Below are 23718 nucleotides of genomic sequence, written 5' to 3' on the forward strand. Positions count from 1 at the left end.
TTTTAGAAAGACTTCTACTAACCTCATCAGTTCCTCCACTTTGTCATCAATGTCCAAGTCCTCTTCAGAAGCTTCAAAACTGTATGACCTTTGAGCCAAGCTGTTTGCAAGTGGGTAGCGGGTAGGTGACATCTTCCCATTAAATGCAGACAACCTCTCGTTACTCTCCCTCCCATTCTGATTAGTAGTGCAAGGCTGTGGGGAGGTGTCGTAACTGTTGCTTGGTGATGGGGACATCCCAGAATGCTGGGTCTGTGTTGAAGCTGTGGCTGTAGAAGATGATGCTGGGACATTGTTGGTACTGTTGCTATAGGAACCACCTCCGTAGCTAGACCTTCTTCCAAATTTGTCACTATGCTCTTGATCAAGACGATCCAAGGTTTCCAGCGCGTGGAGGATTTCATGTCTGGTCATTCCTGTACGTCTCAGGCGCTGAAGCAGGTCTATCTGCTCTATGGTAAATCTTGGTTCGTCTGTATAGTGAGACATGGTTTCCAGCAGACTAAAAGGTAAAATGTAAAAGCAAATACTTCAGTTCAGTAGTTCTCTGTGGTATATGGAAAGTAACTCACATACAGGAAAGACCAATTCTGCTCTAAAACTTTTAAGTCACACACATGACAGAGCTGGCACCCAAGTCCACCTCCAAACAAGCTCAGCAGGCAATCTCCCATGAATGCTAGTCTCGCTACAAAGCAGACGGGTTTACTGTCCTCAAATTGCATTTCTCTCTTCTACCAGCATTCCCTACACCTTCTACAATAAACCCGCACTTAGAGTACCCCTTCACTTTTGATAAACCGCTGCTACAAAGAGACAGTGGCTGCTCAGTAATGAAGGTTGCAACTTCCTTTCAGACAAAATTTTGCCTATTGCTAAGTATGCACCAGACAGAAATCCCAGACGCCAAATCTGTCAGGTTGAGGCCAGAGGTTGAGTTTTTCTGGAGAAGTTTTAACCAGTTATGACGTGAGATTTATGAATTTCAACTCTTAAGTATGAAGAGTTCAAGTTGCCCTAACTTTTTGTTGCTACCTTGAAAAAAAGATAAAACCACACCTAGCGGAAATTCTAGCGGCCTGAAGGACCAAAGTTGATTTGACTGAAGTCCCATTTCTGAAGTTCAATTTCTGAAGTCAGTCACTTTTGAACCTGGAATGTTGTCACAGATCACTTGCCCTAACAAGGAAAGTGCAGCACATTCAATTACCACTGAGCTTTCATTTAAAGAAATAAGTCTGCAGTCTTTTCCCCTCCAAAGGCAGGCTTCTCACATACCTCAATCATCATGCTGGCTCATCAAAAGCATTTTTAACTCCTAAACTTCCCAAGGTGCCAGAACAATGAACACGTATTTGCTGTAAAACCCAGAAATGGAACTGAAAAATCACAATAAGCTCCCTTAATCTCTTTTCCTTGACAAGATCATCTTCAAAACTCAAGATCTTGAGAAGAAAGGATGGCAGATGGACAGCAGACAGAACTTGGCAAAGAGATCAAAAGGCATTTTCCATCCTTCTTGTGAATCTTCTTATGAGTCAAGAGTTTATTACAATTCCTACAGGACAGCAGAGTGAAGATATCACTCAAACCCCAGGAGACACAACAGAACTATTGTACAATCCTTACAAGCAAGAGCAGACAAACAGCGGCCTCAGGAAAGTCAAGTAAGAATTCTAAGAACCCAATGAAAAGCAAAAGAGGGATGTGGCTGTCATGATTATGCCAGACCTTCCAGTGACAGAGCTGCCTATTTCTCTCTACAAATTTTGAAGATTACTCTTCATTTCCATTTCTGCACAGGCACAAAGAAGTCCCCAAGAGGAACCACAGAGTGACAAAACTTTTTCAATTGCTGTATTTATTCTTTTTTCAGATACATGAATCACAGTCAAGTCCACCAAGCACATAGGTTTTGTGAGTATAGTAAGAGAATCTCTTCAGGGAAGCAACATCTCACAACACAGACCTGACTGGGCAATGGGAACACGTCTATCCTTGAGTCACAGGGTACAGCCACACCAATACTGGTAAATTAAATAATGCCCAGGAAGAGGCACTGTAGCATCTACACACAGACATCTGCAGCATTATTAAATCACTGTAACTGTCTTTGGCACAGTTTTGGTCAACCAGTGCACTCCCGACCAACTCACAGGCTTTTTTAAAGATTTTGCATGGCGCAGGAACCATCAACGTTCTGTTTGGATGCAGCCACTCAGTCTCAAGCCTAAGAGTGTCTGGTAGTACAGATGTGGCCAAGTGGCCCCAGGGCTGAAGAACAGCACTGAGAACTGGCTTGCTTAGTAGAGCTGTTGCTAAAGCATAGCCATACAGACATGGTGTTACAAAGCCAAGATGCATGAATCCACAAAAACAGCGTTTGCAGCCTGGAAAATACAGAAATGAGAAGAAGCTCCTATCTTTGTCTCATCAAGCAAATACTGAGCCCCTTTCATTGTTTCAATAGTGTATACGTGGGAGAAGGAAGGAGGACAATGCAAGGGGATGACTCCCATCCAAGAAAATGACTATGTGAGAAGACAGACGGACTACAGCCGTATAAGTGCTTCAGTCCAACAGGAATGTGCTGTCCTTTGGACAATTGATTACCGAAAACGTACGAGCCACTTTAAATTTTAAAAGAGAAGCACCCAGATTATTCTACTTAAAAGGAGGGCACAGCAGCCAAGGCAGCAGTAGACTAGCAACTGACTGGAATTGTTAACAACTAAAATTTGGAAGTCACATCTCAGACTGACGTTCAGAGCTTGACAAGGAGCATTTGGAAACAGACATTGTGTTCTAGGATTGGCCTCAGCGTTGGGGGAGGCAGGGCTGCCCAATCCTTCTCTCCCAGCTTTGTCAGAAGTGTCACACTGACTTACAGACTCACATCACAAACTTCTATACAGCCTTAAAGCCTCCCGACATCAGCACCAAGTAGTATGGTTTTCAAATAAATAAAAATAAATCTCTTCTTAAACATCTGGCCTTGAAGATGATTTTCAATAGATAAACCAGTATGCCCTCCCTTAGAGATAAACCCATTTTCATCATTTCTTACCTGCATTTCTAATGTCACCATTTCTTGGGTCGTTTATCTGTCCACCCCAAGTTTCATGTGCTCAAGTACTTAGTCAAACTGGAGAACCTATCGAACCTGAACCTCCACCCAGTTACCTCTGCTCAAAATTCCTACTTTCTTGATTCTCTGACATTTAATACCAAAACATACTTTAGATTATGTAGTTTAATCTCCAGTTTGTCATAGACTTAGAAACCTCAAACTTTTGTCTTTCTAGCTCCACAAACCAAAAACTCGCAGCATGACTTTCCAGATGGCTTCAAAAACATCAAGCAACACAGAACTTACCATTTCCTGCAGCAGTTTGTTGCCGCAGCCAGTTATTCCTTTTAAAATCTGGGTGTGATCCCTAATTTGTCTAATATGTCAGGGCTCAGCTTCCAGATCTGGGTTCTCAGGCCAAATTAATATCCTTTAGTGAATTACACATAATCCTTCAGTGAATTCCTACGTATCCTTTAGTGAATTACTAGTGAATTATACATAATGAACTGCAGTGTTCTGAGATGCAAGAAAAATGGTTGACCTTCTGTTGTATGCAGCTGTATGTAGGAAAGTGATCAGGCCTCCAATTTGTCCCACTCTGATGCAGCGGGGATCCGCTGTGCATGTGCAGTAATTTCAATTGCACAGGGATACAAGGGCTGCTGGACGAGGCCATCCTCTGCTGTGAAAATGAGATAGTCAATGACATCCAACTTGCGTTCCAGAAAGTCCTATTTATCTGTGGATTGCTTCTAAAATGCTTGCAGAAAGTAATCTAAGAGCAGCAAACCTACTGTCAGATTAAATCCATTATTATTATATTTAGCGCAATCACTGGGAAAATGTTGGCAATTTGAAAAAAAAAAAAAAACACCCAAACAAAAGAAACTAAAGTCAATGATCCCAGCAGTCTGTCTGTCCACGCAAGGTATTCTTCTAGCTCTCAACCCTTTTAGAAAACTTCTTTATAATTTTTCAATGTTTAAGAAGATATGAGCACCAAAATCAAACACAATATCTCACTGCTGGCCTCACGAATGTCATGCACAGATGTAAAAACTGCTTTGCTTATACTTACATACACCTCATATATTGCATCTGACATGCTTCTTATTGGTCTTCTTGATTTTGAACTTCTATTCACATTTTCGTGCGCTTTTCTATGCAACCACGAGATCTAGAAACAATGCTTCTGAGTGAGTTTTATGTCTTGAAAACAACTGCAGGAACTGGGAATTTTCCATCAAAATCCCAAAACAAATATTGCAAAATGTGGTATTATTGAACATGTTCCAAGATTGTGAACTATCTACTGCTTTTTTAATGAATAACTCAGTAACATTATTTAAAACTGTTATTCTAGCAGGGCTTCAGTTATTTCCTCTTTTTAAAATATTTTAATAAACTTATCCTGTTTAAAGATCAGTTTACAAAGCAGTTAAGTAAATCAGCCATTTTAGAATGATCATAATTTCATTCACCTCATTAATTAATGGATATTCTCCACTACTTCATCCCCCCCCCATATTGCTGTAAGAGCCTTTTATCCTCCTGAACTCCTCTGGCTAGCTATAATTCAATTTGCTTCCCCCCTCTTTCTCCTTAAGAAATACAATCAACTGCAGAAGTAACAAGAAGTAAAATAAGACAGGGACAAGCAGAACAACTGGGAGTGTGCAGGAGAAAATCAAGACAGCAAATATTTCTCCTGAGAACAAAGATTGTGGACTGACTGCTTTGCTGCGGTCAAACTTTGGCAAACTTTGCTGCACATGTAGCAAAATATCCTCAACAATAGCAGCTCTTACATTATAATCACATGCTTTATCTTCTGATCAGTTAGCAAAACTCTCACCAGTTACAATGGGTTGTCAAATTTCCTTGGGGAGATATCTGAAAAAGAGACCCAACCAAGGGAGAATTGCCATACATTTTTATCTCTGAAATTTTGAACACAAGACCTCATCAAAGTACTAAATAAGCTCCAAACTAAAAATGACCAGTTTTTTTAAGAACTGAATCTGACCTTTAAAATGAATCAAGTTTAGTTAGATACTGACAGAAATAAAGGTAGCTTAAAGTATCAAACTTCTTCAATTAAGTTGGCAGTCACACCCCAAGTAAGATAGACCAGTTCATCTTACTATCTCTTGGTATCTATAAAGCATTAAAACTTTATGCTTATATTTCATGGCTCATCCAAAAGGAACCTGAAGTACCTGAATATCAGATTGAAGGAAAAACTATAAGGAGGTAAATAAAAAAGAACTTACTTTCCCTCCCAAACCCAAAGATACAAAATAACCAGTAGGTCTCAACCAGCCAGATGCAGCATCACTCTTTTTGACTTCTAACGCCACTTTCTGGAGTGAAGGCTGTTTAGGGGCATAATTGGTCTTGATACCACTGACAGGCTGGAGAGGTAGGTCTATGCAAACCTCATGAAGTTCAACAGGGCCAAGTGCAAGGTCCTGCACGTGGGCTGGGGCAATTGCAAGCACAAGTACAGGCTGGGCGGAGAATGGATTGAGAGCAGCCCTGAGGAGAAGGACTTGGGGGTGTTGGTTGATGAGAAGCTCACCATAAGCCAGCAATGTGCGCTGGCAGCCCAGAAAGCCAACCATGTTCTGGGCTGCATCCAGAGAAGCATGGCCAGTAGGTCAAAGGAGGGGATTCTGCCCCTCTACTCCGCTCTCAGCAGAGACCCCTGCAGTGCTGCGTTCAGCTCTGGGATCCCCAACATAAGAAGGACATGGAGTTGCTAGAGTGGGTCCAGAAGAGGCCACAAAATCATTCAAGGGCTGGAGCACCTCTGCTATGGAGACAGGCTGAGAGCTGGGGCTGTTCAGCCTGGAGAAAAGGCGGCTCCGGGGAGACCTTCCAGCAGCCTTCCAGTACCTACAGAGGCTACAAGAAAGTTGGAGAGGGACTTTTGTGTAGTGATAGGACAAGGGGCAATGGCTTTAAATTGACAGAGGGGAGATATCAATTAGATCTAACGAAGAAATTCTTCCCTCTGAGGGTGGTGAGGCACTGGAACAGGTTCCCAGAGAAGTTGTGGCTGCTCCATCCCTGGAAGTGTTCCACGCCAGGTTGGATGAGGCTTTGAGCAACCTGATCTAGTGGAAGGTGTCCCTGCCCATGGCAGGGGGGTTGAAACTAGATGATCTTTGAGGTCCCCTCCAACCCAAACCATTCTACGAGTCTGTGATTCTATGATTAGTTTTCGTTGTCACACCATCAAGACTTATTTAGCCTCTTTTTTTTTTTTTTTTTTTTTTTACAAATTTCACCATTTAGGTATAGGGCTCTCTCCCCACTTTGAAAGTACTGATCTTGAGCGGGGGTACATGGCCAGATACAGAGGTGTCCTCTTCCCTTACGTTCCTTCATCTCACAGAGAAAACTAGGAAAAAACACAGCAAGTTTTTCTCACCTACTATCATAGCCCAAGCCCACACAGATATAAGAATCATTTACCTGACACCAACTTTCTTGGTGATGGAACATAGCAGAATAATCCCATAAAAACAGCTATGAGCGAAGTCCATGTCCAATTGAACTTGTAGAAGTTCAAAGCAATTCAATTATCCATTTGGGAATAAGGCCAGACACCAGCCTTAACACCTCTAACACTTGAGAAAGTGGCTCTGGACTCCTTAATGATCACAAGAAATCATTTTTTCCACTCTTCTACTCACTGTACATGAGTCGGAAGTACTCTTAGTATCACTGAAGAGATCCTCTTCTGCAGAGGTCCTTCTCCAAATTTCCATTAAAATTCACTGCATTATCTAACAAGCTCTGCAAAGCTCAAGACTTACAAAACCAGTTGTACTTTTTCATATAAGACCTATATTTGATATAATCTGCAAAATATGGATGTGGGCTAGAGCCAAAGTGTTCGGAACAGGATCCTAGGTCTGGTAATTGGTTTAAGAATGATTCCGATAAAGCCATCATCAACTGTGGCGAACAGGATGAGAAGAGATGTCAACTTCTACCCTTCGACATACGGCATATACTTCTGGTCCAGTGTAGGACCCTCACAGCACTACGCTGTCCTGTTAATAGTACCTCCAGAATTTGTAATCTTGTCTTTTACAGCACCATCATTTTTAGCAACATAACACGCGCTTTCTTGGTGCATTGAAACCAGCCTTGGCCTTTAAACAGAAGAGCAAAATCACAAGTTAAAGCTGTGGCTTTTCACCTGAAGTAGGTTATCCCAAAGTATATAGCAAAAAAAAAATACTTTCTATAACTAGTTAACTAAACAAGTGTTTTAGCTATCAGTCTTTCTCACAGCTTTAACTCCTCAGCCTGCCAGCTTTTTCCTGTATGTATGTGCACATAGCACTAGTGAGAGCTGTTATCTGAACAACGGTGGAGATGGATGTCCTCCAGCTATTAAAATCATGTAGTAGAGAGTAGCTGTGCTGGTTTCCCCCATCCAGTCCCAGACAGTGCACTGGTGTAAGGATCCTTGTTCAGTATGACTGGGCTGCTACATTTCCCTTCTACGTGAGGTCTCTGATCTAGACAGCAAGCAAAAATGGGAATTGAGGATGACATTGCTATTTCCAAAGGCAATATAATTTGCTTATCAACCAGCCTGATATTCAACAACCTAATTCACAAGAACTACCACTCTGGATGCTTTCTATCACAAGCAGTGACTACAAAGAAACTGCACTTGCAGATGCCCAGTCTGTTAATTTTTTAACCATGCTTTGTATTACGCAAGCTTGTTTCTCTCTCCATACATTTTTATGAAATCCAAGGACTTAAGCAAGTTTTCATTCACTCCTCCTTCCTTTTCGACATCTCACTCACTGTTACCCATTCCAAAGGATGCAGTTGGTTCTTACAAGCTGCTTAAGAGAAGGACTTCCTTTCTGAGCTATAGCTGTTCCACAAACAGAGAGGTTGACATATATCACAAACTAAATGGTGCACACCATGCATGCGTGTTGGAGGCAAAGACTGTGACCCATCAAGTGCAGCTTTAAGACACCGTGGGAACTAAATTGGGACATTTAGGGCATTACACTATCTAGTCTTCTGAAATCGAAGCTTTGGCCTTTTCTGTTCTTACTGAACAAGTGCATCTCCTTTTACTCACAGTCAATTGAAATATTTCAGAAACGCCCAAAGCTTTGCACCATATTAAGGAAAGCCGCGTTCAAAACAGTAGCTGATACTATGAATTCTGGGGCGCAACAGAGGATTAAGGATGTGACTCATCGGAGCTAACACTTATGCTCATCAGTTGCAACTCCAGTATTTTCAGTAGAGTTGTACCAGTTTTCAAGAGAGAGAGGAAAAAAAAATATTAAAAAAAAAAAAAAAAAATCAAGCCTCAAGTGCTCATCATGTCAACGAACACAGAGCCATCCCTACCCATACGTTAGCATAATTATCTCCTGCAGTTGCATCTCTTAGTTCTGATTTTCAAAGAGGACTCTACTCCCATTCATCCTGATTCACAAACAAAATGTAATGCTTGTAATGACTGCTCTCATCCCTGGGAAACGAAAGCCTCACATTGCAGCAAGGAGTGAAATCAGACTACAAGCTGATCTATCGAGGTTAAACATCACCGGTTCTGTTTATGAATGCAAAACACTGTCTTACGAATGCAGAACACTGCCATACGCTTTCGATCAAAATGGTGACAGTTAATAAGAGCAGCCTGAAACTTCTGAAAATAAATCCAACGTAATCAAATACTCACCGCTACACAAATTACAGAAGGCAAGCTGAGAGCAGAATATCAACATATCATTTCTTCAGGAGGCTTCAAGTTTCTCAGCTAGTTAAAGAGCCCCAAACCCAGATTCGCTACTTCCACATAAGCTGTTCTTTCACTCTGCCTTCTAAATTCTTCACTGCTGATAAAATATTTTTTACTGGATGCTGGCACACTGGCAGCAAGCAAATCCTGGCAGTTTTGCCACTGATTCCACTTGGGCGAGTAACTTACTCTGCCTTATAGTATCTGCTTTATATCTTTGGAAAAGAAAGAACTTGAGATAGATCTTACAAGGGAAAAATATAATATAAATGTCAATTATTGTCATAATCCAAGTCTTACAAAAGGGACTGACCTCTGACTAAGCACAGGGCTGGGAGCCAGGTATTTCTGAATTCTACTCAAGGCACAAACTGATTCACACCGACACCTTATCTGTCTAACCCTAACCTTCCCTTCTTCTAAAATCTGAGTTTCCTACTGTTGTTGCAATTCTACAGCAACGAGGCAAGAATTCAAACTCTGAGGCTGGATTCAAGGGCAGAATGAGGGATCAGAGGGACTAACAAATCGAGAGAAAAGCTGAAGTGGCAGCTGAGTGCTGAACCAGGGCCCAAAGCCCAAACCTGTGCCAAGAGCAAAGGAGGAGCTCTTGGATTCAGGAGCTGAAGACTAAACTTTGGATATATAAGCTCTGTAACAGAATCAGAGCAGGACTTGTGTGCCTGAGTTACACAGCTAAACAAATCTCACCAACACACTGAAATGCTGTCTTTAACCCACATGAAAAACAGAGTCATTTTGCCAATAAAACTGAGATGTGGGCCTAACCCAGACACCAGACTGGCAAGTCACGTTTTTTTCAGCTGTCATGATTACAGGGATAGGTATACCGTTGTCTTCTGCCTCCTCCAGAATTTGACCAATCCTTTATCATAATCCAGACAGAATCTCAGAATTCTTCTGTATTAATTCTGCCAGCTGGAGTATCCAAATCCTCGAAACACACCTTTCTATAGAATATACCTGCGAGGCAGGGAAGTAAAACTACACTAATTTTTGGAAGCAAGAGCTCACAGAAAGGGACTGGCCTTCAGACAAGTCAAAATGACTTGTTCAAAGTCACACAGGCATTCTGCAAGGAGGCAGACCAAGTGCTTGGCCAAACTTTTGACTGTTTTCTCACCACACATACAGCCATCCTACAGGGTCCATCTATAGCATCAGATATGACAAGGTGTAGGACGAGTTTCAAGGAATGCCATCACCAGGTTTTCCACCACCTCTCTTCCAACACGTAAAGAAAAAAAGACGTTCTGAGGTATTTCAGGCACTTTAGTTCTCCCTCAGGATCTACCACCAGTAGTAAAATCAACACACTTCCTTAAAAGGGAGATTTGTTAATTCAGAAAACTAAAATCCAAACCCAGCAAATAACTGAAACTTAACTACCTCTAATTTTGCGATTAACTATAAAGCAAATTTTTTTTCCACTAGAAAACAGTTTGCAAGTGCAGTTTTACTGGCACACAGTCTTAGTGAAGACAGAGCTGATACTTAGAGAACAACTCAGGAACAGGTAACAACGGCCCTTGAAGAATATATATCATAATGACAAAAACATGGGCTTTTGGCCACAGTTGCTTCCATATTAAGAGTTTTATTTTATTTAAAAGCATTTCAAAAAGAAACACATGTCCTAGCTGATGTTCTTACAGGAACAAACATCTGTTTGTGTAGCCCAGACCTGAACTAGGGAAATTTCCTCTTGCATGACATAGAGAAGACCCAGTCTATATTCTCAGGGCAAGTCCAAATCTTTCTGTATCCTGCTCAGAGCAGGAGAGCACCTACAGATGCAAGTCCTGAGGTTGCAGATGCATAGGATGGCATGAACCAACCTACGAGCATGCCATCCCCGTAGCAGAGGCTGGTGCTGCTCTTCTGCCCTTCTGCATAGCTTCAGGACTTGCTGAAAATATCCAGAGACCAGTTCAGTTCACTAACACAGCAGGAAAACCAATCAGCCCACCCATAGCCAGTTTCTGCCCCGGTTAGCAAGTTGAATTAGCTTAGAGAAGGCTCTGATTGATGTCTATTATCAACTCAACAGATGGGAACAAGACAACTTGTCCAAAAGCAGAAGTAGGCATAAAAGACACACATGCAACAAGATTTCTTTTAGGTCCCTTTCAGAGTAGTTTAGCTGCCTGTGAAATCATGAATGAACTCATCTGGTTTATCTTAAAGTAAAAGTAAGGGCTCAGACAAGACATTGTTTCAGTTAAGGAAGCGTAAAATGCCAACTGAACACTCCTACAGCCACCAACTATTTGATACCTTGTCATTGAAGACGAAGAGCAAATTAGCTGAGTCCTCTTTTGCCCAGGTTTAATTAATGTGTTTTGTGTCACGTTTCAAGGAAGCTGGGAAGCTAATACAGCTCAGCCGTGTGGTGACATTCTAAGCCACTGTAACTCCACTGTCTGTTCCTCAACGTGTGCTGACCTCGGTATCGTTCACATACTCGTTCCTTTCTTTCTGTTGTTTTTCCTAAGTGATGACAAGGCTTCAATCTAGTCCTTTTTCATCTGCATTACTCACACTGATTTTCTTTCCACTCAGCAGGCTTTTACTCGCTCCCAAGACAGCTCTGTCACTGCTGGCAGTTAGATTCATAAGCACCGGCCTGACAATTCAGGTAAACTTTAAGTGACAATGTTGAAACTGTCTAGTTCTATCAGAAGTCTTATTTTGAGAGAGAGTTTGAAACATGCAACACAAATACTGATGGTCATATCTCACTATTAACACATATTAATTAATCAATACTGCCATAAGCCTATGAAGTACAAGCAATTACTCTCATCATATTTATGGAAAACCCAATAGAGATATACTTGCATTGGCTACAGGACTTCGTTTCAGATAAACGACTAATTCTTGTGATACCAAAATCAAGAGTCTTGTGTCCACATCATGCCTCGAAATCCTCTAGAGCATTGACTCTCATCCAACTGTGGATAAAAATTAGGTAGGTGAAATGGTAACTGCAGCCAGCTGCCTACTTTGCTCTTCTGCCCCATGATAGCAGTAACCAAATTACACTCTAACCATGGTACTTCTAAGATTGTTTAATTTTAATTTTATTCACTATTTAACTCTTTTTTTTTCTTAAAAAAGACTGTTTTCTTGTTTCCCCTTCTGAAAACACGATGCCCACTTATTCTTTTTAAAAGATATCTATGTTTTAATCTGGAAACTTTATACCTAAATGGGTCATTTTGGCCCATTTCCTCTAATCTAATACTCTTTAATCCCCTTGAAATAGGTTCACCCCAGCTTTCACTTAGTCAAAAATTACTCAACTAGACTTATATTGCATTTTTGATCACTGTATTAACTCCACATATACTGGAATAAATCAAAAATGCTGCTACTTCTCTCATGGAGAGTGACAGCTGATGAACAGGGCACCTTAATGCGCCACAACGATTCCAGAAAGCAACAGAACAACTTGATATCCAACTGAAACTGAACATGACTGAAATCTAGCTAAAGCACAAAAAATTAAAACTATGTAATTCACAGTTTGGAAATTTAACTTTGTATCAGGCTTTTAACATAAAGCTGACAGACTGTCCTTGTGCTCACACAAAGCACAGAGGAGCTCTTAAGATCACCCTGCAATCTCTAAACTACCCAGTATAATAAAGATGCACAGGGCAGCGTGGCCTTACCTCCAGCCTTCTTTCCTGCTGTGAGCTAGATCTTTACAATTTCAAGTGGTGATTTTAATACTGAAATCCAACATATTTCCAGCTAAAAGAAAGAAGAGGAGGTGGCTCAGGGAATGGGCAACAAAGTAGGAAACCACCAGTTTTGAAGAGAAGAACTAAGTCACCAGCAATAGAAAGTAACTGAGTAACGGTTGTATCAAAAAGTCTTTTTGAAATATATTGGTAGTTTCGTTTCCAACACAAAACCCCCAGCAGCTCTTACTTCTGGCTGCGACTCCCTCTACAGAAGCCTGTGACTGCACCGCTACTTGCACTAAGAATCTCCACGCGCTAGATGAATAATCTTCATCCTTGAAACAATCCATCTGGGAAAATTTGACTGCATTCACAGCAGCCCAGTTTCTCGCTACCTATTCTGTAGACAAGATTTCTCTTTCCAACTCAGTCTGACAGAGGTACAATCAGAAGTCAAGAGGTCAAAGTATCTCAAGAATCTGATTGCCAGCGGACAAGCATTTGGTCGCACCTATAAAAGAGGTGTGGGCAACAGTGATACAGGGCTGGCCAGTGAGAGAGATGGATGACAGAACAGACAGGTCAAGCCTTTCTTTTCAGCCTGACAAGCTTCAAACTTTGAATTCATTTGCTTATTTATTGAAGAAAATAAGAAAATTGTATTCTGGGCTGCATTCAAAGCAGCGTGGGCAGCAGGTCGAGGGAGGGGATTCTGCCCCTCTGCTCTGCTCTCATGAGACTCCCCCTGCAGTGCCGCGTTCAGCTCTGGGGTTCCCAATACAAGAAGGACATGGAGCTGTCAGAGTGGGTCAAGAAGGCCACGAAGATGATCTGAGGGCTGAAAAACCTCTGCTATGAAGACAGGTTGAGAGAGCTGGGGCTGTTCAGCCTGGAGAAGAGAAAGCTCCAGGGAGACCTTCCAGCAGCCTTCCAGTACGTAAAGGGGCTACAAGAAAGCTGGGGAAGGACTTTTGACAAAGGCATGTAGAGACAGGACAAGGGGCAATGGCTTTAAACTGAAAGAGGGGAGATTTTGATTAGATAGAAGGAAGAAATTCTTCCCTCTGAGGGTGGGGAGGCACTGGACCAGGTTGCCCACAGAAGTTGTGGCTGCCCCATCCCTGGAGTTGTTCAAGGCCAGGTTGGATGAGGCTTTGAGCAACCTGATCTAGTGGAAGGTATCCCTGCCCATGGCAGGGGGGGTTGGAACTAGATGATCTTCAAGGTTCTCTCCAATACAAACCATTCTATGATTCTATAAGAAACAGCATGAATATCAATTACATTTAAGATTCATGACAGAAGTCCTTTAAAAGATCAAACTAATGGGTTCAAATTCAAAGATTTAGACAACTTAAATTCATACTGAGATTCAAGATATAGCAGTTGTTGCTTGGACCAACACATCCAATTCCAGTGTTAGGTTAGGTGTCCTACGTTTTCTGCCTTTGCTATATAATACTATGTTAATGGTGAACTCATCCCCTTTCATCAAGTCTGCAGTGGTGCTAAACTCTTGCACAGCTCTGGTATCCCTCTAGTATGTTCAGTAGATGCATGGAGATCTCTCTTTTAACACTGCCTTTTCTCTGATCAAGGCTGAGTTTTTAAGAACTGCATGACTTTCCTTCTCTTTCAGTGACAGAAAAGCAGAAGTGGAAATAACCCATCAGCCAGACCAAGAGAGGAATTCCCTGGTTTATGTGCCTAGCAAATACCAAACCAGTGGAACTCTCCAATTTAGCCAACTGCTGATAATCATTGTAACCATTTCTCTGCTCTTTTTAGACAAATTAATAGAAAAAAAAAAAAGCGCCACACCAAAGAGCTCTTAATTTTTGTGGGTTTTTTTTAGCTTGTACTTACACTACTGGAAAAGTTCTGAGCATACTTTACATGGGGATGGGACGTTATAAAGCCTCTTGAGGGTCTTCAGTGTTATTCACCATTCTGTAAGACACAAGCAAAATAGAGAAAGATGTTAGATGTTTCTGTGAAAGGTAAATGCATTCTGACTTCTTGTTATCTGGCATACAATTATATAACTGGCTTACAGAGGGCAACCTTAGGGCAGTTTCACCAGGCAGCAGCGCCAAATCACTTCTCGTTAAAAGAAACAAAGACAGGCCCCTTCGGGATCCTTCTCAATCACCCAATCCATCCCTCTGCTAAAAGGCAGTAGAATGTATACCAATCACTAAATATAACCATGGTTAAGAAAAATGCTCCCTGGAACTACTGAATTTTCTTATATCATCTTTCAATTTTTATTTTTTAAATTGATCATTAAAGTCTCACCCTTCAGCTGGAGCTTTGGCACGCTTTGCAACAGACCTGTGGTCTTTAAGTCTGGCAAATAATCTTTTACATCCAAACAGCCTATGAATTCTAACAACTCAAGTTATAAACGCGTACTTTACACGTCTAAACAAGGCCAACCACCTGAGTATTTTGAGCTTGTGCACGCCCATAGGTTAAAAACTGAAAATGTTAAATCACATTACTCTGGATAATCTGTAACTAATCCAGACCCATATATAATCGCAGACATATACTTCAATGCACACGGCAGATTCCCAAGGAAAAAGTTGGTGTCTGGTAGCGTAATCAGTCCAGAGACAAAAATTTAAATTACAATTGATTTCTTTTGGCCACAAGTAAATTAATCTATGCAATCATTTAGCCTTATGACAGTTACCTACCCTTTTAACTCACAAAAGCTATTAAAAGGATTATTTGGCTAACATCCGCAAAGAGCTTAGAAGACAGGTACTATGTTCTGAAAAGGAATGACCTAACAGAATTTTCTTTAGCTATCACTGCTGATGTCTTTCTCCACAAACTAATATGGACTGAAAGTGCCTCAAAAGTCAAACGATTAACCAACGGGAAAGAGAAAGGCAGGATGTTATATTCAGGCAGATGCAGAAAGAACTAGAGAGAATATTCACACTTCAGGCTATGGGCGTATGTGAGCCGGAATAGAAAAGAAGTGGGTAGAGGAGCACACGGATTTGCACGGGATGATTTACTCTGCTCCACAAAGAGATGTATGTAATATTAGCAAACAAGCCTTGTGGACGGACACATCTTGGCTCCTTTCAGCAGTTAAGAGTGGACCAGACACTATAGCATGACTCTATCACACCTGCTACAGGCTTTATGGAAGAAATGCACCTATTCCAGACGGAGTCCACTGGCCATGCACAGACTATACCACTGTTTATGCAGCTTTATTCTTTTTTTTCAGGAACTCTCAGGGCAAAAGGTTGGACTGAATGAGCTCTTCCAGAAGCAGCAGCAGTCAGCTTCTGGCCACCAACCTTCCCAGGGGTTTTAAGCCCACTCCCACGTGACTGCTCCCACCCAGATGTGGCAGAGGAAAGCACTGGGTGTTTTCGGGGAGGGAGTTGCTGAGAGCCGGCTGCTGCCATTTCCAAAACAATTCATTTGGCCCACATCTAGGTCTTGAGTTGCCATTGTCCTCTCCAGGAAAGGAGGTCACAAAAAGCAAGGTCATAGACAAGATGAGTGGTCCCAGCCGACCGCAGCTGCAGGTCATGTACCGTGGCTTGGGAGAGAAATCGTGACACCAAAGTACTGATGGATGGAAAAGACAAACACATAGGTCCCCTGGAGCCAGCCACCCCAAATCTTTTAAAGATAGTTTTACACCAAAACACTTCTCTGTTAAATCTCTTAACTGCATTTAAAACATCTTCCCTGAAGCAGTCACAAAAAATATGAGATCACGCTGTTGACTTATTGCCAAATTTTGAGTTTAATACAGAGAGCTGTTTTGTTTTCCAAAGAGGAACAAATTAGACTTCAATATATACAAACTTTCTGAAGGTCAGAGAAGCTAAAGATAGAGAACTGGACTCCTCATAGAAAGATGTGCTTCCAGGGCGAGAAGTGTGGAAGAAGCAAAGAATAAAACCCACTAAGGAAAGAAAAGATCACCTTCCATCATCATGAAACACAGTATTAAAACCGGAACATGAGGAGATGAGATAGAGAGCCAAAGAAAAGGCTGCAGTAACTCAGGTGTGAGACGACAAAGGCAGGACAATGATATTAGCAATACTAATGGAAGAGGAAAAAAAACGGTACAGACCTCAGATATTATAAATGAAGAGCCATTAGGATCTAGCCCAAACACGAGCTGTGAACAGAGGAGTAAGAAGGAACTTTTCCAAGAGATGCCAGATCTGTGAGCGCAGACAGAGGACAATAGCATTTCAGTAGAAAGAAACAGGAGAGAGCTCCTGAGCAAATAAGAGCAATTCTCCATTTTTGCTGTGTTAACGGTTGAGGCGGTGGCATTGCAGTCTGAATGCAATCGCAAATTGTCACAGATGCAGCCGAGCCGTGAGGCAGGTTGGGGAATCCTCAGGTCTGCCGTGGCAGCTGGACTCGGGAAAGCAAACACAGCTACCCAGAAAGGAGAGGAAGCCCCTGCTTCCTCTGTCTGGTGCCAGAACAGAGCGGCTGCTATTGAAAAGGGTTTACAAACAGTCTTTGACTCAATGTTGGTCTAAAGTTCAGTGGCACAGAAATACCTTCCCCCCCTCCCCCACCCCACCCCGTAAAGATTGCTTAAATGTTTTTGTAATTTAAAGGCACATCGGATGGGAAACAAGCAACCTCTCTCACCTGTAACACTAGCCAAGAAAGTTCAGCTCTGAACATTAACATCTACCACCAACAAATCATACAATTCTGAAATCATGTATCGATATCCCTCTTTCCCTCAGTCTCCTTTTAGCATAAACTGAAGCAGCAAACCAGGTTCGATCACAGCAGCAATAGCTGATATGCAAATAAGAACTCACAAACCTTTGCCCTTTCCGCATTATTCATTAAATAAATTACCTGCTAACACAGGAAAAACACTACCAGCTTCTCTTCCTATTTCTGGTACAGGCAATAAAAAAAACCCCACAACTTCAATATTAATATGGAAATCATGGCCACAGTTGTAGAATCAGATGTAATGAACAATCTTGTCCCCAGCTTAAGTTGCTATAAAGCCAGCTTAAATTTACAATGGATGAGTCTTCATGGCAATCTGTTTTTCAGATATTAAAAATCTCATTTTCTCAGTGCCAAGGACAAGTGGAAGTGTGAAGCACTGGAGTATCAACTCTGCATTTGTCTCACTTGACATGAAATCATCCTCATTTTAGTTCAGATTTTTAATACATTCTTGGGATCCACTTCAGTTTTCTTCATTTCTCACTGTATGCAATTAAATGTTTTGAAGTATAGTTCACCCTGATCCACAACACTCTGCAGAAGCAAGGAGGAAGTCACTTGGTAAAGACGAGGCTGATATCACTTATTTGGAAGAAAAATTAATTTTCCCTTTTAATTTTTGAGTGAGTCACATAGTAAAAAATAATGCCACCACTTTGTATTCCACTAATATCCCTCCTTGGTCAGTTCTTAAAAATAGCTTTACAAATAAGCAATTAAAAGCTTCTGAACTCGAGGAAGAGAAAGAAGCCTCATCATTTTGTCAAAAGTAAAACATGAACAGAGGGGCTAAATTCTTGGCTGAAAGCCACACAGGATAGTATCAGTGGTTAAACACGGTATCTTCCTGAGGACATAGGCCCCACTACTACGATAGGACTATCACCATATCAGCTACTGAAATGCAGAACCACCAAGTTTCAGCTTGCTGATAAACCTGGTGCATTGGATGGTGAAGAAAATGTGCAAATCAGCCCCAGGAACAAAGATCTGCCACTGCTGAGTTCACAATAAAGACAGACTCCCAAGCTCATGCATTATTACAAACCAATCCTCTCCTAGAAGTAACAAAATATTTCAAAATTTAAATCTTTCACTTAAGGTACAGCTTAAGGTCTGTAGGAATCATCAGGTCTTCTGGCTGGACTCGATGCGTGTGTGTATGAGCGTGCGCACGTGTCTATGAACGTGGGCTGTTACATGCGTCACCTTCCCTGCACTGAGGCCAGCGCAAAGTGAGACAAACCTGTTACTTAGCTTAACTTATGTCTGGGAGATATCTTTCCTCAAAACCAGCAAGAGACCAAGGATCCATCCATTCTAGTTCATTCCAGCGATTAATCGCCCTCTCCAATACAAACGTGTACCTGAATTCTAGTTTGAATGTGTCTGGCTGCAGATTCCAGACAGTAGCTCCCGTTAAGCCTTTCTTTGCGAGCTTAGAGATGTTCAGACAGGCTGTTGTTTACTCAGTGCTTTTAAAACTCCAGGTGCTGCATTTGTATCAAAACCTAAAGATAAATTCATCTGGGTGCATGCACAAAAGTAGGACTAGTGTCCAAAATACTAAAGCTAATCTAGGACTCTCTAGCCCATTTTCCCAAAATAGGCCTATTAGAGAAAAAAAAAAAAAAAAGCTCTACCGTATGACTTGAGGATGTGTTACATTTGTGCCCTGGAAAGCAAGGTTAAGAACCTTCGCTACGAACTGCCACCTCCTGAGCACGCACTGTGGCTTGGCAACGTGCAGCAGCTAGTTCCATGAGGTCGTTGCACCGCAACACAAAGTGAAAAGTTGTTTCTTAAGTCTCCAGGTTCCAAGTTACTTAAATATCACTACTTCAAGTTAGTACGCTGACGTGTACCTTGAGCATGGTCTTGTGGAGACCCTCAAGAAGGTGGAAAACAAGCTCTCAGCAAGAATCGCTGCTCAACAAGCAACACAGTCGTTGCGTTTGCTGCAGCTTCTGGGTTACCTTGAACCAATGTTTGCAAGGAGCATGTTGGCTCAGTTGCAAGGTAACAGGGCATGAATTGCTGTGGCAAAGGTCTGATCTTAAGGGACAGGTTGTGACCTTCTAATCACAGAATCACAGAACAGCTGAGGTTGGAAGGGATCTCTGGAGGTCCTTTTGTCAACTCCCCTGCTCATGCAGGGTCACCCAGAGCCAGTTGACCTGGACCATGTCCAGATCGCTTTTGAGTATCTCCAAGGTTTGAGACTCCACCACTTCTCCAGGCAATCTGCGTCAGTGAATCAAAGGGAGCAAGAGAGCATACTTTTTACGAACACAGAAATTCTTGAAGAAACTGCTCAGAAGGTACCTTCAATCAATGTTCTTTTCAGTCTTACTGTGACTGTGTTGCTTTTCCAAACACTTTACCGCACAACTCAAGAGAATGCCATATTTTGGAATTATGGTGAAGGAATACAGTAGCATCTTGCCAAGCTTACAGCAAAAGTTTTTTGCTGGGATTCTCTTCTTCCTCAGAGCTCCTTAACTGAAGAGAAACCACCGCAACAAGGTTGCCCAGAGAAGTTGTAGATGCCCCATCCCTGGAAGTGTTCAAGGCCAGGTCGGATGAGGCTTTGGGCAACCTGGTGCAGTGGAGGGTTTCCCTGCTCATGGCAGGGGGGTTGGAACTAGATGATCTTTGAGGTCCCTTCCAACCCAAACCATTCTATGATTCTATGATTTTCCCTTTAGAAAACACATGCCTTAAGCTTATGATAAAGCCACAGTTGGTAAACTTAAAAAAGGCAAGTAAATCATTGCTTCCACAACACATCCTGCAGTAGATCTCCACAGAACAATTAGTCAAGGATTGCAGTTGAAATTGTTTCCCTCTTCTCTTCCCTTTCCAACCGCACGCTAAAGAAATCTCTTTACTCAAATTCAGTGGAATTGTTTAGAGTGCAAGCTGGATGTCAGGCTCCATTTTGAAGCAGACTAGCAACGTATCCTCTCTACAGAAAGACTGAAGTCACAAAATCCTGAAGTTTACCAAACTCACCCAAGGCTTCCAGAAAGGCAGAAAAGTTCATGCATATTTCACTGGAAAGAACTCCGAGTTACTCCAGAAGACCCAGAGATACATAAAAGGCAATGCAGTCCCAGTAGAAAGACATAGTTTAGTATTGCCTTGTCCTTAGTGGCAGCTGGAAAATGAAATGTTGTCATGAAAATACCTCTGCAGTCACATTTCAGCAGAGAACCCCAGGTTGTATTTTCATTATTGCTTACAAATGAGCTTCAGGCCTTAATGTACCAAGCTCCTTTGCTGTTGTATCTCCTGAATTGCAGTATGTTGTCCCCTCCAATCATGTCTAAAAACTTGCCTGGAATCAAAGGCCAGACATGAATTAGCTTTTCTGGCTAAAATTACAAGTGAATCTCGACAGCAAGGCACGTGAACTCATGGCTAATAGCGATTGCTAATGGCTGCTACAAAGACCGCTTCTTCAACAATCAAATAGGTTACCTTAATCCACTTAAATCAGTTTGAGTGCCGAAACGGATGAGGAAGACCAAGACGGTCATTCACACGTGAGAGAGAATTTAAGGAGATGGTGACTCTCAGTTGAGTGGTTCAGTTCAAAATGTTTGACACTGCATTGCAACAGTGCAGAAGCTGTCACGAAATTAGTAACTGCATGTCAGAAGACAACAAGCAAGAGAAGAGAGCTGAAGGAGCAGTCCCATCCTAGCTAATTCCTACAGAGTTACAATGGGCAAGACATACCCTAAAGCAGAATGAAGATTTAAAGCACTTACATGCCAACAGTAGGGATTATACCTTGAACTCTCTGGATATGTACACCGTAGGGCATATACGTTAATCTGGACAAAACTGCGGATAGGAGATTGCCAAGTCCTCGAGTCCAAGCCTGGGCCAAGCGTACAATAAATGAGAGGCTCATTCAAAAATTAACACTAATTACCTTGACAGTTTTCTGCTAGGAATACAGTGACACAGTAGCACTGGATATGCCAACTGAAATGAGATTCTATATTGTCAAGCATAACGTCTGCACACTGCGAGTATACGTCCACTGCAAAACACTGTCAGATGTGAGTATCTCTACTTACTAAGTCTACTCAAGCAGGCTCATGCAGAGTACATACCTGTGTGGTTATGATCGTAATAATGCTGTAGTTAAATTTCTCACCAACTGGAACTGCTCAAATCAATTACTATGCAGAGTGCTGTAGAGGAACTTGACCCCCCTAAAGTGCCCCAAGTTTGCCATCTCTTTAGCCTAGCTAGCACCAAGTATCGATTTTGGCACAGAGGAATTGCCCTGTTTGACTACAATTTGGGTGCAACAGGATGCAGACCAAGCACACTATGCCCAACAGTGCACACTAGGAGCAAGAAAGAAAATATTGCTATCATGGCTTCCAGGTCTCAGTAGGGAGCTCATTCATGTTGGAGAACAACCTGACATAATTGTCCTGCACACCACGCATGGCAATAGGTACTCAACTGAAGGAAAACCAGCAACAGCAGCAGAAGCACAGCACCCTGCAGGTCTGAGATAGTCAGCAGTGCCAGCAGAACATCCATCTGATACACAAAACTCTGATAAACTAATCTCAGCCTGCTCAGGACATAAAAGATGAGAAAACATACTAGTTTTCCCGATGTCTAGAGGACAACTAACCAAGGCTACTAGAATCAGTGCTTACAGAGCTTGGCTTTTGACCTTGCAGTTGTACAGGTTTACATGTTGGATTCAAAATAAGTATAGCCTTTTAAAGACAGGCCTTCCTCTTTGGCTGTCTATTTCACTCAGACCTGCAGTTGGCTTGTCCCAAAAAGGACACAAATATCCACTATGAAGACTAATGCTCAGTTGCCATGTAGGTCATGGCTGGTGACAGGCGAGTTCAAGAGCACAAAAAAGGAGGCACTACAAAATGTACAACAGCCACCACAAAACAAACCATTCATCTGACTGGACAGGCAGAGACCTTCCTTCGCCCGTGACTCTCCAGGGGACCCCTTCACACCTTAGCAGATGCCACCAAATCTCCTTTACTAGAAATCCAGAAATCATACATGGCATTAAGTCACTTGACAGAGGAAGATTAACTGCAAGACAAGGGTACCACAAACCCTGGGCAGGCACAGAAAACTGCTACTACACAATCCTATGTGAATACGCAGGTGCCCAAATCAAGATTCCCAAAACAAGACCTTACACATGCATATTTAGCTTAAGTGAGCTGAAGAACCTATGCCCAGCTGATGACCTAAATAAAAAACAGAAGTGTATGTGTCATCACTAGTTCCAGGAACAAGCATGATAGAGAAATAAGTAATGCCTTACTATCCTTTATTTTTGTATTGCTGTATGGCACAAAAAAGTATTAAGAGGAATGTGGTATCATTCAGCAATAGCAAATGTATTGCATAAAATTTAGGAGAATCATAGATCATAGAATGGTTTGGGTTGGAAGGGACCTCAAAGATCATCTAGTTCCAACCCCCCTGCCATGGGCAGAGAAACCCTCCACTGCACCAGGTTGCTCAAAGCCTCATCCAGCCTGGTGTGGAACACTTCCAGGGATGGGGCATCCACAACTTCTCTGGGCAGCCTGTGCCAGTGCCTCACCACCCTCAGAGGGAAGAATTTCTTCCTTAGATCTAATCAAAATCTCCCCTCTTTCAGTTTAAAGCCATTGCCCCTTGTCTTATTATTATAAGTATCATATTTTTTTAATAGGTTTTGGATTTATGATCATCCTCTTTTCCGAAACAGTAACGTGTAACATGCTGTACAAACAATAAACTAGTTAGGAACTTTATTAAAAGTTCTTTCTTCTATTCTTTATTAAAACAACAAAATACTAAAAGGTGTTCTGAGAAGCTCTGCGAGCTCTTAATTACTTTTAACAAAATAGACATGCAACCCTTTTCCCAAACAAGTCTGCATAAAATTGTGCCAAAAAAAGGAGACTACAAGCATGGCAGTCTCGCCGACGTCTGCCTTCTGCCTTACAACTGAAGGTAGGTGTGATGGACAGTCATAGGGCACCCAGGGCACCCATCTGTTGTTCACTTCAGAATATCATTAGTTATCAGAGAATCCACACATCCGCCAGTGATGGTGGTACTCAGCTGGGATCTTGCAGATGTGTCCTCACTTCAGCAGCAGATCAAACACGTCTCCTTGCCCCTCTGTGCTGAAAATATTGATCTGTGGCTCTACCCTCTTTTCTGCTTTCCCCTCTTCTTCCTCTCTGATGACCCAGACTTTCATCAGGTCCAACTCTAAAAGGCATTATCCATGTCAAGCAAATAGTCTGATCCAAGTTTTCTTTTTCAAACACTTTGCCAGAAAGCCTGTGAGGCTCTCTCACCCCTGCAGA

At 42.0% G+C, this 23718-nt stretch overlaps 1 protein-coding gene across 8 annotated transcripts in view; it reads right to left on the reverse strand.

Moving 5' to 3' along the window:
• The window catches only part of HMBOX1 (homeobox containing 1), a 113304-nt gene that overhangs the window by 51049 nt on the left and 38537 nt on the right, over positions 1-23718 (reverse strand). For all 8 annotated transcript variants that reach the window (XM_086624292.1, XM_086624259.1, XM_086624285.1 and 5 more), the window contains exons 2-3: positions 14450-14533; positions 23-502 (exon numbers count right to left, since the gene is read on the reverse strand). In XM_086624292.1, the coding sequence (XP_086480418.1) occupies positions 23-502; positions 14450-14472 (503 nt within the window). In that variant the 5' untranslated portion in view covers positions 14473-14533. The remainder of the gene's footprint in view (positions 1-22; positions 503-14449; positions 14534-23718) is intronic.

The sequence above is a fragment of the Tauraco erythrolophus genome, chromosome 2, assembly GCF_009769465.1.
Source record: "Tauraco erythrolophus isolate bTauEry1 chromosome 2, bTauEry1.pri, whole genome shotgun sequence".
In the NCBI taxonomy this organism is placed as follows: Eukaryota; Metazoa; Chordata; class Aves; order Musophagiformes; family Musophagidae; genus Tauraco; species Tauraco erythrolophus.